Source organism: Pyxicephalus adspersus, chromosome 3 (genome assembly GCF_032062135.1).
Source record: "Pyxicephalus adspersus chromosome 3, UCB_Pads_2.0, whole genome shotgun sequence".
NCBI classification, from domain to species: domain Eukaryota; kingdom Metazoa; phylum Chordata; class Amphibia; order Anura; family Pyxicephalidae; genus Pyxicephalus; species Pyxicephalus adspersus.
This window is the reverse complement of record NC_092860.1, coordinates 78,013,289-78,030,677: the sequence shown is the minus strand read 5'-3', so window position 1 is coordinate 78,030,677 and position 17,389 is coordinate 78,013,289. Positions and strand designations below refer to the sequence as shown.

At 42.3% G+C, this 17,389-nt stretch overlaps 1 protein-coding gene across 6 annotated transcripts in view; it reads right to left on the bottom strand.

The window, feature by feature from the left end:
• The window catches only part of ANKRD17 (ankyrin repeat domain 17), a 52,850-nt gene extending 38,440 nt beyond the window's left edge, over positions 1–14,410 (bottom strand). For 3 of the 6 annotated variants that reach the window (XM_072405341.1, XM_072405342.1, XM_072405343.1), the window contains exon 1: positions 13,705–14,410. In XM_072405341.1, coding sequence (XP_072261442.1) covers positions 13,705–14,100 — 396 coding nt within the window. In that variant the 5' untranslated portion in view covers positions 14,101–14,410. Of the gene's footprint in view, positions 1–2,911; positions 3,102–3,422; positions 3,525–13,704 lie in introns of those variants that run through there. The other 3 variants (XM_072405346.1, XM_072405344.1, XM_072405345.1) reach the window with 3 other exon arrangements.
• Between the last annotated feature and the right edge of the window lie 2,979 nt (positions 14,411–17,389).

Genomic DNA, 17,389 nt, shown 5'->3' with positions numbered 1-17,389 from the left:
GGTTTAGTTCTATTTTAACATACTGGATCTTAAAGTAAACCAAAGTCTGCTCATGGTAGGGGGTGATGTTCCGCAATACTTTTGACCAAGTGCACCCTCATCACAAAACAGCTGCAGAAGCCCTCTTCCGGCTTTGGCGTCTTCAGCCAACTGGCAGTCCCAGGATGACATAACTCTTGCACCCAAGGCATGCTGAGAATTTGCACTGAACTGCATATGTGGCTCATGGTTCAGAAGAAGAGAAGAAGAAAATTGCTAACATGAAAGGCAGAAGATCTTATGGCAGCTCAAAGCTTAACTTTGTCTCTTATCTTGTAGTGTCCTCTCCTCCAGCACTGCGAAAGTTAAATTTCATTTTTTCTAAGGGACTGGAATACACACAATATTTGTGCTACAATATTTGTTGCTTTACACTGCCTCCAGAATGTGGGCTGGCCCTTATAAGGAGGGTTACATGAGAAATCAAGGGCTTTAGTGACGGCAATATTTCGTAAAGTCACATGTTACTCTATACCTGAAATTTATTTTGCTTCCAGCAATAGAATGGAAATGTAAGACAAGTATATGCTGTTGGAGAGAGTGGCATAAAGTGTATACCCAACCGTAATCCGGTTTTAGTTGTTAGATAAATAAGGAACGATGTGAACCCCTGTAAGGTGTTTACTGATATTCAGCAGCACACTCTTACTTCCTGTCCTGCTGACTATTTCCCCAGACAAAAGTGAGGGAAACACTCAGACTCTTTAGCAGAGTAGGGAAAGTTCCAGTTTTTAGATGTTTCTCTACTTTGGTCATATGAAACTAGTGTCAGGAGGTCAGGAAACAAGAAGAAATCTTGCATAAACTTGAAAGAATATCTAATCCTTACACATGCTAACCCAAAACTAGGGGAAAAGCTTTTGGACTCGACACCAACACACGAACACACACACAGATTTTGTTTTACACTGATTTTTCAGAACAAAATCTACAAATTACCTGATCAAATATATTTTGTTTTTAGGTTTTAAATTAGAGGGGTTCTTGATCAATGTTCAAATAATCACACAGACATTTATCTGAGGGCCCATTCCTCTGTTTGATATGAAGCAGGAAGTGCTTCCCCAAAAAAAAAAAACGCTAACCAATGGGAGCGCTACACAGTTTACACTGACAGCACAGCTATACCAGTTGTCTGGTGCATGGCACTAACCAGGTGTAGCCATCATCAAGCAGATATCCATTGAATACCCTGGTTCTATGGAGTAGCATACAGCCATTTTTGTGCTGCAACTTTTTTGTAAGTTGTACAGTTCTAACAGATGAAATCTGTAACAAAATGCCAGATATGAAAATGTATTTAAAACTACTGTTACCAAACTCAATGTGCCAATAAAGTTTACCCTATAATGTAGTAAATACTGGCCATTACTGCCGCCACCTCTGCCTGCAAACTCCACTCTATTAGGAGAAATGTCAGGGGTAAGACTCCTGAGGAAAAGAACTCCAGTAGTGCTGACCCTTGTGCTGCACGGAGTGGTTCCTCACATTCACCCATCTTCTCAATATCAATATTGGATGCAGTAACAACAAAGGGTCCAGTTGGAGAACCCAAAATTAGAGCCCGTTAGTGCTACAGTAAGGACCACCGACAAGAAAATATCCATAAAGTTATTGGACCAACCAGAGAACATTCGTGACATGGAAGAACCACTGAGGACGGACACTAACCTGGAAGATTATTATTCCAGTAAGTTTGGGTCACTCCACAGAGCATTTCTCTTCAACAGGGGGGCAATTGGCCAAATCAGGCCACTCATCCCATTGGCTAGAAGTTTTTGGAGGTTGTTTTTTTTTTTTTTTTGGGGGGGGGGGGGGGCACTTTATGCTCCATATCATAGAATGGGCATTCCAGATGAAGTGTGATATTCAAATATTGATTGAGAATCCCTTAATGTGGCTGACAGTGAGAAAGATCATTTTTTTTTTTTATCCAGAATAAGTTTTGTGATAGGGTCACTTAACATGAAAAGCCTATTTGAAGGTAGGACTAAATAATATTTTGCAGTAATTACCATTATAAATGGTCTATTAGTCACTTACATTTGTACCTGACTCTTACTGTACAGGGAGCGTGTATTTCCTGCATGGCCGTATATCCCGAGGATGGCCACATGACAGTGGTTATAATAAACCCATTTCACCATACGTATAAGGGGGTAATGGCAGTACCAGTCCCCCATGGAATATGGAAATTTACAAGATTTGGGCGGGGTAATGTGTACTGCGAATAAATATGTGGATTTAGAATATGTAGTTAAAACAATCATTTAATATGTTAAAAGTAGTAAAATGTGACAAAAGTAAACTTTCACAGGAGTAAACCGATGAAAGTTACAAAAGAAGTATTCCATATATAAATATCTCTGATCAGGAAATACTTTAATCCGCCTTTACAGCAGCCCTTGAAGGAAGTAGGCCCTATAAAGCATGCAGCAGCTACACGGAGAAGGTTTCATGACGGGCAGCCTACACAGAGCAGGATGTGTGTCGGTAAGTGGCCCTAACTTCAGAGAAGTGTTAGTGCGGCAGATGACGGCAGGGATCCATACAGGACACACTAAACCCGGAGAAAGCTGCTTTGCAGACCCCACCTTCTAATGAGTTAATCTAAAGGTCACAGGCACGCAGGCATTTTATGTAATCCCGGGCCCCTCTTCCCGGGTATGAAGGGCCGCACACACGCAGCGAGGGATCGGGCTGCCCACACACGGCATCGGCGGAGCAGGGCCCGGAGCTGGGCGCTATCGCGGCACGGAATGTGCGTGTGGGGAGCCGACAAGGTCTCGCTAATGGTCGGCTCACATTATCCGTCCTCTCCGCCCTCCTCCCCCTCCGGCCCGATCTCCGCCAGGCACCGCCATCGTCCTACCTCGAGGATGTCTTCTAAAACATATGCTTCCATGTCGGCTGCCGTGTCTACCATGTTTTCTTATGCAGCCATATCTGTGCCTAGGATGAGATGAGTGCCAGCAGGAACCCTCCTCTGTCAGCGAGGGAAGAGGAAATGGAAGGTTCTATTCTCGCCCGGAGCAGCGCTGCAGTGTCAGTGCAGGCCTCTACCAAACACACACGGGGGTGACTCACACCATCTGCTTTTAAAGCCACAGAGCTGTTTTTTCCCACAACGCCTTCCTATCACACCATATCTGTACACAGAGGCGTTTATACACAGCAAAATGCATAACAACTACACAACAAGTTATTAATGTTCTATACAACCAGGACCTCCAGATTTCTAACCAAAATCACACGTCTGGCTTACAATTGTACAAGAAATACAGATTAGCGACAACAAAGCACAATCCACCATAGGAGAGCTTGTAGAGTAATTATAAAGTGATCTGTCATCAGTCCTGCCCGGATCACACAGCTCAACTTACCCCACACCTTACAATCCCCATAAGGTGGGCCGACAACTCTGTCTGGTCATTCCCCACCTGAACAAGTCCCACACAGGAGGATCCCATCAGAGTGCGGGAAGTAACCTGCAGGAGCTTCCATACTCCAAGCCAGCCTGCATGACATGTAGGGCTATGTTATACCTTGCAGCACACACAATCCCAATGGGAGCAGCTGGGGAGCATATATTGCATGCAGCACAGACACAGGAATAAGGAGAGGATTGCTGCTTCCAGGCACACAACAGCAGCCTAATACAGTTTTCCCACACAGGTATGAAGGGGCTCTAACGCTGCTGTGTATTCATCTACCAATACAACTTGTCTCATGCAAGCAGTGTTCTCACAATCCCCTATACAGCAGAACTTGGACTGAGTAAAAATAAAACTGCACAAAGTTCCAATCAGTTGCAATATTTGTGTTAACAAGGGACATGCCAATAGGTAGAGGGAGCAGAACAGATGGATGAGCTCATCAGTCTGCTGCTTCTCTTTACCTGTCCAGTCACAGGATGTGGCAGACCTTGCTGCAGTGCTAGGAGCAGGATAAATCAGGTCTTCCCTGCCAGACAGGGCTGTGCTATCTGCCAGAGCCTTGTAAAACACTTCCATCACCTGACTGCATTACAAATCCTACAAGCAGGTGTAACAGCTCCCCTCCTAGGAATTCCCCCAGTGTCCAAAGTTCAGATTTAACCCTTTTAATTTCCAGGCTAAAGGAAGCATTTATAGGCCGACCAGATTTTACAGATCTGGTGGGGAAAACATTTTAAGCTCTTACTGCACAAGTTGTCCCATAACGCGGCTGCTTTGAGAATTATATGAAAGAAAACATAAGTCTTTAATTGGCACTTATTATTTAATGTATTTTATTATCTGTTATGTCACCCTTCTCACCTTCTGTAGTTGGGGCAAAGTCGGCATTACTTTGTAAAGTTCCGCCCTCTTTTCAGTGATATTTTGCCAACAACAGGTATGGGAGACATGTGACAGGGCTCAGATCAACTAATTGATAGGCCCAAATACTGTCACATGACCTGAAGTGTGACATCATCAGTTCCCTTAGTGACCCACATCAGCCAACACCTTGGATTTCAGTGTCTGCTGGCCCTTGACACTCCCCTTTCATCACCTTCGGCCAAAGCTAGCTTCCCCCTTGTAAATGGTGCTGGTTCTTCCACCAAAGTCAAAGTCACATCGCCAGAAATAGTTATTGATTTTTAGAACCTCTCAGTGGGAGATAGAAGCCTGTCAGCTCTGTCTGCAGAGGATGTGATCATCTGTATTATCCATTTCACTCATGACCCACTGTATGCAGACTCAAAATGCTTTCCAATGCTAAAAGTGATCTACTGCAGGGAGCCGGCACCAGTCATCATTATGTCCAGGGAGGGAGGGGGGGTTCCAGTTCTAAAGATGGCGTGCCAGTTGGTGGATTTGCTGTAAATACAGTACAAGGCACATGGACAGGTTTCATTTAACACCAGAAAGCTGTGTTGGTGTGCACTGGGGAGAATAAAATCAGGTTACACTTTTTGGCACACACTATAGTACATCAGACCTTCCACTTCTCAGCACCCCCCTGCCATCCTGGCATTGAATAAAAAAAGAATTACTGACCTATGTTCCAACTTCCAGGAGGTGTGGGTAACGTCACTGCCTCCCAGGCATGTCTTAAAGGATTTTAAGTTTCCTAAAAGCAGCAGTGATGTCACCGATTAAAAAAAACTGCTCACAGATTTTATATGTGTCGCCTATATTCGTTTGCTATAAGCTTTTCAAAATCAGATTTGTACTCCCCATAAGATTTTTTTTTTTTTTTTTAGGTAAATGGGAAGTTTTAAATCTTTGGGTTATACTGCTGCCTCCACAATAGGTATGACTTGCTACAAGGGCCTATATGAATCTTCCAAGTACACATAAGGTTGTTGAGAACATCTGAATCCACAATGAGGCAAATGTCTGAACTGTAAAGCAACTTTAAGAGATCAAAAAAGAAGGCCTTTTATTTTTCCTACAGAAAACAGGGTTACCTAAAGAGGAAGGATTTGGCAAAGCCTTTTAAGAAACACATCCAGCAGACCAAACATAACCTAAAGGTTTTATACATCTAAACAGATAGCATGTTGATACGTAACACTGATCAGTTAAAGTTTAAAATTTGCATCACACATAAAGTTCATCAACAGAGTCATATGATCCAAGTGACAAAGTCTGGATTCATCTCTGGAACTTTAAGATCTTTGCTCAGAGACTTTCCACCAGCAAGAACTCACCATAGAGCCCACCTGAACATACATACCTACATACATACATACATAAGAAGAAGACGGCTCTTCCCCCTCTTTGAGAGGGGGAAGTTCTCTACTAGAATCCATTAAAATAATAACTCAACCAAAGGGGAAAAAAATAAAGAATGTTGTGGAAGAATTTTGGAGTTCTAGTCCTTGTACATTAACCTAACACTATTCTGCAGACAGAACATACAGTAAAGGTAAGGGCTACAGGTTCACTTCTTAGCATGGAAACCAGCTCCATATCTTGTATTGGACTTTGTCATGCGTAAATGAGCAAGGGTGGCTTTTTAGACACTAAAACATAAAGTAAAACTGGTCATTGTAGCACCACACACCACAAATAGGGGCTTGGGAAACATATTGGGGACAGAAAGAAGGACCCTTCTGCACACAGTTAACTCACACAGGGAAGAACGTTGTTAAGAAACAGGATGAGGCAACAGACATAGCTATAGACCTGGGGAAAACACCAAAGAGAATACCAAGACTTATGCTGGCATGTCTCCTAGGTTTGCCACTGACGGGCTATCACAGGGAGATCTTCAAATATAAATGGGAAAACCTGCACTTGGTGTCTGAGTGGTAAGCCCCCTGGAACCTAGCAACAGCTGTTAACAACAATAACAATATAATATAGGCAAAACCTATAGGCAATATAGAAAGCCAAGCTAAATTGAATAGGATGGTAAAGAGAAATAATATATTGCTCCATTTTGCTGTCAAATAAACTTTTCAATTTTCCATATTTCCCCTACACAAGTTTAAACAAAAAAATAGATCACCTAAAACCCCACAAACATTTTCTGAAAGCAGAGACCATGTAGAATAGAAGGGGTGTGTGTGGTGGGGGGAGGCTTTACTGCTGCTCTGATCATCTCTACAAACCAGCTGACAAAAAACCATAAGTATCACAGTATAGTGATAATATATATACAAGTACTATTGATATTAGAAGTATAATGACATGCGTGCCTTTTTGCTCTTAATTTAGTAACTACCTAGTAATTGTACATAATATGAATTTTAGATGGCATCCCACATATTCCAGAAGTCTTTACATAACCTATCAATTTTCAACCTATCAAATGAAAAGCATTGTATTGGGAATCATTTATTTAAGCTACAAAACACTGGAAAACCAATGTAAGCCCCAAAGCAATAGCACAGAACCACTACAAAATGGATTAAGATCCGCATGACTAAATGTAATAATATTACCCAGTCCATACAGAAACTAAATCACCCATTGATGAGGAAACTTATCAAGTCAATGTGTAAATTATGCAACCAATAAAGCCCATGAAGCTGCAATATATCTACGTAAAAATAAAAAGGTCCTGCAAAAATATGTAGAGAAAAAATATGCAAAAAAGGTGCATAAAAAGAAAAATGCAAAATTAAAAAGCTACTGCTCAATGTATAAACCATAAATTGTTAGAGTATTTTTCATGATTGTAGTCCCTTAAAGTGTATGTGAACCCTTACAATGAACTTTTCTTATTTGCTTGATTTTAGGTCTTAAATCTATTAATAAACTTTTGTTGATACCTTCTGGATACAACACAAAAAAATACTCGAGTGACCTCAAGTAGTACCCACAGTTATTAAAAAGCTATAAAATAGGGCGAGGGATTCAACAGCCAAACAAAACTGAGCAGGTATTAACACAATTTCTTGCAGCTTCAGTCCAGAAAAAAGCACTGTGTTGTAAGTCCAAAGCACAATATAGGGGACAAGTGCATTTGTAATGGATTGACAGGTTTTTGTTTTGTACCTGAAAAATGGTTAAAGGCGGTAAACATGGAGAAATATACATATTTTACAGAAATATACCACATATTTTAAGGTTTTGCTTCCGTTATATGTTGCCCTGACATATGCTTTGAGTAACCACTGTGAGCTTTAGTTAGGGGTTAATAAAGCCAACATGTCATTGAGAAAAATATGCAAATAAGCTGCTGTAAAGAGAACAAACTTACTTAGTCTGGCAACTGCTCATGGAAAATTTGCTCTTCTGCACAAGGATTCATCAGGTCCCTTCTTGATGTGTTGGAGATCTACATAACCTATTGTACTTTGTGCTTCCTTTGGCTGCCACCCTATGTAACCTATGTATGTATGTTTTGTAAGTAGCCACAGCCAGAAGTATGTCAGATGTAAAGATTTATCTGGTAGCTTTGTGCTGTACCAGAGCAAACTTTTCACAACCGCGCACTGGTCCGGGCAAGTACAACCTCGGTTACTTTGCTGAAGCTTTTTTTCAGTGACATGGTCACTTTAAATGCAAATAATTTTTAGCAGCGCTGGCTGTCATTTTATGCAAACTGTTACTAGCTTTCAGCCAGCTTGTGTACTGCTTAAAATACGCTAATGTTTGATAGCGCTCCCTTTAAGTTTAACATTGTGTACTGCATGTTTTAAAGTGGATGTAAACCCTAAAAATGGACTTCTATTTGCTCATGTTTGGTTTGATAAATGCACAAGGGAGGTTTTTTGAAGGAGGTTTGTTTTTTGAAAAGCACAAAACATACCTGGAGATGGAAAGAGGGAGGAAAATGAATAAAGGGTTGGGTCTTTGCAATCCCTCAGCCAGAAGTAGGCAGGGCTGACAGCATGTGTTTGGGATATCAGAGCTAAATAACATTGTGTTGTCAGGTTCAAGCTAAACTCCAGCCTTATCCTATGTTTCTTGTTTCCCATTTTTGATTTTGCACATTGAGGTCTTCTATTCTAATCTGCCTTGCACATTGCAGCATTGTTTGACTCAGTGTTAGTGTCTCCTACAAATGATGTAACCTTGCCTCATTTGCAGCATCACCAGCCCTTTCCTCCTGTTTCTGACCTTTACTGTCATTTATTTGCTGCTTAAATTGTCAGCCAAACTAAGGAGGTGTCATGTGTGGGTGCTCTGAATTCTAAACTATTCATGGGAGTCATACCACTGCCACAAGTGACAGACAAAAACACAGAGATCAACAGGGAGAAGGGAAGCTTGGAGATAAATGAATGTCAGGTATGTATATCAGACTCAATTGTAAGTCTTTACAGTATCCTAGCTCCATTCTTTGCATCCCAGGCCTAGTACAACTAGGTTGTTTATTGCATCCGATCTCTTAAAGATTGCATGTAAAGGGAATTTAGTGGTAAAAAGTGTTGGTAAAAAAAAAAAAAGTTGTATTGTGCGTATAATTAATCAAGTACACCAGCCAGATCCAAATTCCAATCTCTCTAGGTCTGAGAAAAGTGACAAAATAGGGCAAAATATTGTACACATGTGCAGTGTTTTGGGACATCCAGCCAATTTATTACCATTCAGTTTATCGATCAGATATGTTAAGCACAAAATTAGTAAGCAGATCTGTTTTTGTGTACTAGGGCCTTACAGATGCCAAGAATGGATTGGGACTGTACACTGTACTGAACCATGTGCCACTGTCCACGTGTCTTCACTGAAAAACCTAACTACACATTTATTGTAAAAAAAAAAGACAACTTAATTTGTTTCAGAAAAATCAGAACAAAAAGTGTCTTAAAGTTTTGTCTTCCAAAGCCACAACTCGGGTGGAAGCCTGTCTTCAGTCAGCATGCTGCAGAAAAGAACCCTTGATCTGTGTGGAAGTAGTGGTCTCTCTCCAAGGAATTAACTTTTCCCCTGTGAAGCAAACCTAGATTTGTTCCACTAGCAGGAAATAAGTGAGCTTTGAGAAAAGTAAAACAAACTGTAGGACTGTGTATACATTTTGCTTTAGTTCACCTGTCATGTATCTGGGGGAATTTAAACTGTCTTGAATCTTTGAAGTATTCATTTACACCCATCTTCCCAACATAAAGCCCACAAGCCACAATGTGACCCACCAAGCCTTGTGTTTGGTCTGCAGCCCATCCAGCACCCACATCCCTGAAACAGACCATTGACAAGAGCGGAGATAGAGCCTACTATCTGGATCTGAATGTGGCGTGTGGTTTAGATGAAGAATCTGTGGGATTCCATACTGACTTTGGAGATTAATCCCGGCTGTGAGCAGAAGCTGCTTGGAACTGGACCTGAAGTTGTAGCCCAAATTAACGCCGAGCTTTACTTCAGGATCCCGATTTGAGATGTCCACAAACACCTTCACTGGCATCCTACTTCAGTGTGTGGGCGCTACAGCCATCTTAAATAACTGCAGGGACATAAATGAACTTTCACTAAAGTATGAATTTTCATGAGTTTGGAAAAACCCTGAGATTGTGCATGCGAAGCTTAGTGTACAGTATAAATTGTAAAGAAGAAAGTGGGAGACAGGTATTACACACCTTTATCCAGAAAGAACGAGATAAAACCCGGAAAGTGGAAAGTCAGGGAATCCCATCTGATTTTTATTTTTAAAAATTTTCCTTTTGCAGAATTCTCCCCACCTATTGTCTACTTAATAGGAGGGAGAGTGAGAGAAAATAAACTGTAAACATGAAAGGAGTTTAAACTCTTTCCAACTCCAACACTACCTAAGGCAGCCAGAAGACCAGCACTTTTAGAAGGACTTTGTGTAATTTTCCTTTAATGTTTCAGGAATGTAGCTTCCTATGTCATCTCTTGCCTTCTTGTTTGCCAAGACATGAGCATCATATTGGTTCAATAATTAAAAAGCTTACCAAAGAGCAGTAGTGCTAAATTGAGAAGAATATCACAACAAAAGCTGGCCCAAAGTACAAAGCTTTTGGTACATGAAACAGTAAACATGTATTTGTATAAGTGTACAGCTGTAGGGATCAACAGATGGAACCACATCGCAGGGTGGGGGACACAACAACCAACACGCCCAGTAGTTGCAGCCTTACCAAGGCTCCAGTGCTTGAAAGGAAAGAAAATATGAAAGACCAGTAAACGAACACTTTTGCAATGAAATGCTTTTGTGAGGTGATAGAGTCACTTTAACCTTGGGCATTTCCTCAATCCACCAAACAACAGTGTTCAAGACCAGCAAAGATAATTCATGCTGTCATGAAGGAAAGCAGTATCCTCCCAGGTTCCCAAAAGTCAGAACTTGAGATACTGCAGTGGTTCTCTTCAGCTTTCTTGCTGATAAAGAGCTCCAGCCAGCAACAGCATCATTAAGGCTATGTTCAGACAAAGGGAAGGTTTGGGGGTTAAAGTGAAACTAAACAAAGTTTGTTTTTTTACTCACCTTTACTTCCACCGATTCCTCCGGAGCATTTCTTGTGTCCCACGTTGTCCTGTTACCTGTCTGCATCCCAGCACGGGTCAAGCACCGGGTGCCACCATCTTCTTTCTTCCTCTGGCCTCTGCCCACGTCACCCGATCTCACACAGCACAGTAGGTAGATCGGGTGACATAGCCAGCTGTTAATAAGAAAATTAATTAAAATAAATAGGGAGTGCAGATCTCACTGCGTATGCGTGAGATTTGCTTTTTTTTCCCCCCCATTGAAGAAAAAGCTCCTTCTGCCCATGCCTGATGACAGGGCAGCCAGAAGCCCCCTAGGATGCAAGACACGAGTATCCCAGGAGGCTCTGCGCTCCCATTCTGTCTTTATTGCTGAAGAGGGGCATCAACGATTTTTAAAGTGTTAGCCCCCCCCAAAGAAGGTAATTTCTACCTTACATACCAGGGTTGTCTACCCTTTTAAGTGAACTAAAATGTTTTGTGTTTAGGTCTGCTTTAACTGTTCCCAGGTGCTTACCTTTACCCATTAGGCACCCAAAAGCATTTAGTAGCAGTTTTGATAAGCGGTTTTTGCATGCACCTGTGTTTTTTTGGTGGTTGGATTGCCCTAGTCACAATGCCACGTGGGATATCTGTTTCCCTTCTGGTTGTTGAACCAAGGACACTTCATAAAACTTATGGGAGAAAAAATGCACCACATGGCCACTTCAAGTACTTTAAAGAAAAGGTATTTGAACTGCTCCAAGTTTCAGTGATAACCAGGGGAGGTTGATGACTACAACGTTTCTGCTATAAAAAAAAAAAAACAAAACATTTTTTTTTTGTATGTAGCCTAATAATGCGGGACAATCTTAACAATTGCTTCCAATGTATATATCTATACCAGATCTCAGCTCATTTTGTTAGCCTCATGTCTAAGTCACCTTGGTGTATACTATTCTTGTAGCTATTACCTAATAATACTAATTTCTTACAAAGAAATATGCAGACTGATCTGATATTTGTCTGTCATGCAAAGTATTACTATGAAAGCCTGGCAGCTAGAAATGTTAAGGTAGTACGCAAGGGCAGCCTGATGTCCCATAATTCGACTTCATTTCTGTTCTATATGCGAATCACAGAATGATGATAAAGTGCATTGTGGATCTATTTTACCAATCATTCCATCCAGAACACCTAAACATATAAAACCAGCAGTACAATTCAGTGTGAGGGATTTCAGAATCTAAAGCAAATGTAAACTATAGAAGACAAAGTATTTAATACACACCCAGGCAAAATCTATAAAAGCACCAAAAGGTAACATGTAATGATTTGTGAAGCCCCTGAATGTCATAAGCTATGCAGATCACACAAATAATATTGGCAGCTCCTGAGAGAACCCTGCTGGCCACACAAATCATAGTGACTCAGGCACATGCAGCAGCCCTGCCCATATCATTGTATAAAGACCTGCAAATCTTCTTTTACCTAGGGAAGAATCACTTTTACAAACATTTCTAGTTTTATCTGCACCACAACAAAGATGATTACTTCTAAAGAGAATAACACATTAGGATATGTACCAGGTTCCAATGAATTTCATCCACCAGCACTTTCTAGCAAAAAACATTAAAAATAAGAAATGAATGTGCCCCTACCATGTCCAACAAACAGACCTGTCCCATGCTTACATACTCATCTGCTGAACATACATTGGCTCCTAGCATTTTCTAAAAAAACTTGGGGAGTTGCATAAAAGTCTTTTAGAAGTAAAAATGTACCCGTCTATTAAATATAACTATGCCACTGGAGTTTACATATAGGAAGGTGCTCTTACCTACCAAATAATATGTATTTCTGATCACCCAATCATGAGAATAACACGGCCAGCCGCCAGGTGACCTGACAATAACACCTATGTGCTGTAGCATTTTCAGCTTTCTCATTCTCCCAGCAAAGTCCTACAAATACCTGATCAGACTATCAGAGAGGCGTAGCTTCCTGTGATGGTGTGACAACAGTGCTGCGGAAATCACAGAAGAGTTGTCACCCTCATGCTGGCTGTGTCTGTCTGACCTACAGTGAGATGGAAATATATTGCATGGCTGTCAGTGTTTTTACGGCTGATTCACGAGTCTGTAGCTTGTCAATCATCACCTGACCACACCTAGTCCAGGTATATGCTTTCTTGAGTGACAACTCGGTTTGTGAAACCCTCCCATGGTAAGCCAGTGTCTGGGAGGGGAGTATAAAAAGTATATATAAATATATATATTATAAAGCACAGTCATGGTTTTTCTGTATTGAGAATGGCAAACACCATTTCACCACACAACTAGGCCACCTCTCTGCCCCATAGCCAGGGAAGGAGCAGCAACAGGTCAATGGGCACAGTGCCCCCTCCACTCACCCCAGGCAATGTATGAACCCTCTGCACAATTATTGCCCCGCTATTTCCCCCAGGTGGTACTGATAGCATGAGGGATCACAAGGGGATGTAATCAAGGTGAATGCATACATAAGACATTTGGTGGGGTCTATTTTGCAAAAGTTTTTCCCAGGATTTACACAACCACCAATCATGGGTGAATGCTGCATGAATCCCAGGGAAACATAGATAAATAGACCTCCAATGTATTGCTGTGTTTACAGGAATAGTTATAAAGCCCCCTACACACAGGAGCCCGGAGCTCCCAGAAGGCCTTGCGGTGTCCCAGCAGGTAATGCGGCTCCCCTTGGCTCACTATGGAGTCCGGGGCTCTCTCACACACGTGTGCCTGACTAGTTCCCTCCTCCCTCCATACCGCCCTGGCTTCCCCACCTCGGACACCTCTTCTTCTTCCTCTTCCTCCTCCTCATCGTCCTGGCTGCTGCTGCCACTGTCGCTGCTCTTGTCCGTGTCGCTGCTGCTGGCTGTGCGGCTACTCCGGCTTCTCTTCTGCCTGCGGCTCCTGCCTGGGGGTCCTGCCCCGGTGGGTGAGGCTGGTAGGACCCCGGCTGTTCCCTGCTGTCTCCGCTGGCGCTGTTGCTTCTTCTTGAGCAGCAGGTCGCACATCCTGACCAGGCCCCTGGCCGATTTACTCAGCTCAGCGGGCGGCTCGGTGGCTGCTCCGTGGTTAGCGCCGGTGTTCTGGCTCTTTGCCTCCTCGTCTTCCTGGTTTCCGGCCGGCTGCTGTGGCTCTTGGGTTGGCGGTAACGGCGGCTCCATCATCATCATGTCTCCCGGCCTCCTCCTCTCCTCAGACACTGCACTGCTTCTCCGCCAGGATATCGCGAGAACTGTGACGTCAGCGAGACCTCGCGTGGGGCGAGGAAGAGACAGGCGCTGCTTAGCACGCGAACTGCACCGCTAGACTCTATTTCTCAGATTCACACAACAAACCTCTGAGGGGTGGAATAAACTTTTAATATTGATGTCACTCGCCACGTTAAATGTGATATAGCGACATTTACATTGTTCTATATTCTTTAGTTTGTCAGTACTCAGTGTTTGGACAGGTGACGCTGGTCCTCGCTATTCCGCTCGCCACTTTTTCCCGTCATCCGTGCTCTCACGCCTCCCGCTATGTAGCTCCTCCCCATTCCGAGCTGTGCGCGCTCCCTGATTACTGTGAGGGGTCTGTAGGGGGCGCGCTTTTTAGGGGTCAGATGAGGAGAGGCCAGGAAGGCTCCAATCGCTAACATATTCAGCTCATGCTGAGGCACAACATAGCTAGACATGGCGACTGTCCTCCTACTCTTCACTTGTACTATGAAAACCACATTTAATGTACATTTAGGGTAAAAATGCTCATCCCACTGCCTCAAAAATGTGGAGTTATCAGCCCTCCCTGTGTGCTCTGTAGTTGGCAAATGCCAACCTTGGTTAGAGCGAAAAAATGGCAACAGTTTCCAAAATTGTCACTGATGTCCTTCACAAGTCAACGAAAATGCCAAATCCAAAACCTCAGAGCAAAAAAACTTTCTTACCTTCCATGACTGATCCTTCTTCCAGGTCCATTCACACAAAGTGTATTCAGTGCTGGAACACATAAAAATCTATTCTTTTTAATGAGCCCGTTTCACACCAACATTCTGACATATGCAATGTATTTGTAACCATGCAGGCACACAGGGAACTTTACAAATACATCATGACACCCTGCAAACTATATCAATACATCAGAGTATCCATGCAATCAGAAGATCCTCCTACTGCCATCTTTGTAAAGGGTGGCATGACTACTGCATCCAGGACATGAAATCCTGCTGACTTGTAATGTGAATATTGGCAAAACACTCTAAACACATTATTTCAAACTTGCCTACCCATCTTCTTCTGTCTTCTGAAACTGTTACTACTTCCCACCACTACATATCTCCCATCCTATTGTGTGTTAATTCCCCCACCTACTAGATTGTAAGCTCTTGGGGGCAGGGTCCTTTCCTCCTGTATCACTGTCTATATTAGTCTGTCATTTGCAATCCCTATTTAATGTACAGCGCTGCATAATATGTTGGTGCTAAATAAATCCTGTTTATTAATAATAATGCACTGTAGTGAGAATATGCCCAAATGCACAGTCTTCTTGTAGGGTAGCTTAGAGGATCCTCCTGGTTTTGTTATATTTGTCTTTACAATAGGAACTTGGCCATAAAAAAGGCTCTACCAGGAGCTGATCCTCCCCAACACTGATTTACCATGGAGGAGGCAGCCATCTTGGTAGAGGCAGGACTTTGCTACCGCAAGACAGAGGGCCTGATTTATTAAACCTCTCCAAGGCTGGAGAGGATACACTTTATTCAGTGAATCCGGGTGATCCAGCAAACCTGGAATAGATTTCTTCAAAGTCATTTACTCTTTGCTAGCAAATGTTTTGAATCCTGGACCAGATTCATTGCAGGTTTGTTGGATCACCTAGGTTCACCAATGAAAGTGTATTCTCTCCAGCCTTGGAGAGCTTTAATAAATCAGGCCCATAGTATCTAGCAAAACCAGTGAGTGAAACAAGTAACATCACCATAGCTTTCTCCAAATCTAAGCAGAGGCAGCACTGCCTTATACAGATCCCAGATCTATGTAACTTTCTACACCGAACTTAAAAGTCAAGACAATGAAATGTACAATATAAAATAATGCTTGTTGGTAATGTTCAGTGGGAGGAAAAATGCCTTGTGTTCACTTCCACACAAAGTCTGCATAGGCCTGGAGCTAGGTATTGGAGCTCTAGTACACAGCCTGGATCTCTTTTTTGTAAGGATTTTCTTGAAATTTCAGGACAGACACCGGATTCTGGGATAGCTGGGTTGGAGAGCGCTTCTATCCAATACCTCATAAGCTGGTAACTCTGAAACCCGGAAAAGATTTAAAAATGCTGGCAGCTATGCTTCTGTTTCCATTCAACCAAGCTAGTTATGTCAAGCAATATTTATCCTAAACAGTAAAAGCAAGTGTATCAAAGGCATATTACAAATATATTCACAAGCATTCATATAACCAACTATAGTCATGACTCGGTTTCATAAAAGAGTTGGGGATTCCAAGCTCAAGCCCCGGGCACTGCCATCTTCTTCCTTCTTCCTAGATGCGATCTTGGCCATCAGATTGGCCATGCTGGGATGCATGGGAGTTCATTCAGTACCAGATCTCCCAGCAGCAAAGTTGTCCAGGGGCTCCTAGGGTTGCCAGTCTATCTCTACTTGCAGAGTGGTCTTATGAAGACCAGGAGACAGATAAACTTTGCACCATGGGTAATCCTGTGCCACCTGCCAGGGGGTTTAGCTCAAATCAAAAAATAGAAAAAGACACATCTGATCACAGAAATTTTCAGCCAATCGCCTTTAAATTCAGACCAAAACAATTTGCCACTGTTGGCCACCTAATGCTAAACCTCATCCACAGAGATTAGGAGGAGCAAAGAACAACATCCGCTGGTTTTTGAATCTCATAAACTTCACTGGGCTATCCCAACCCTTTTACTTTCAGCAGACACTGAAGTTAGACTGAGTGAACAGGCAGTATTTTAAACAGAGTCATCTGCCCAATGGGGTTGGAGTCAACATGTATACTTGGCTTAATCCCATCTACTCCAACCTGATCGCTGCTATATGAATATTTGATACATTATCTTAGGGTTTCTCACTTTCATATGGAACAAGAAAGGATTTCCATTGTTTCTATGATCTTTATCATGGAAAATGGAATATCTCTGGTATGGAGGAGTCTGTGAAACATCACAAAGAAGCTGCATAAGAGGACGACCTACTGTTCTTATAACAACCCGAAACGGTAACCTCCATCCTTGTGGAATTAAATAGATATGCCTCTCTATCCAAGTGATGAAGATTTAAATATTTCATCTGTATTAAATATTTTTTAGGTTCTCCCAACCTTTTTCCACTCCTCACAACCATAAGTCACAACCCCAAATATTAAGATAAGGATACTTATCTATGGTTTGGGAGTAGCAGCATCTTACTTGAACATACCTACTCAACTTGTTACTTACTAAAGGCCCTCCTTCTCA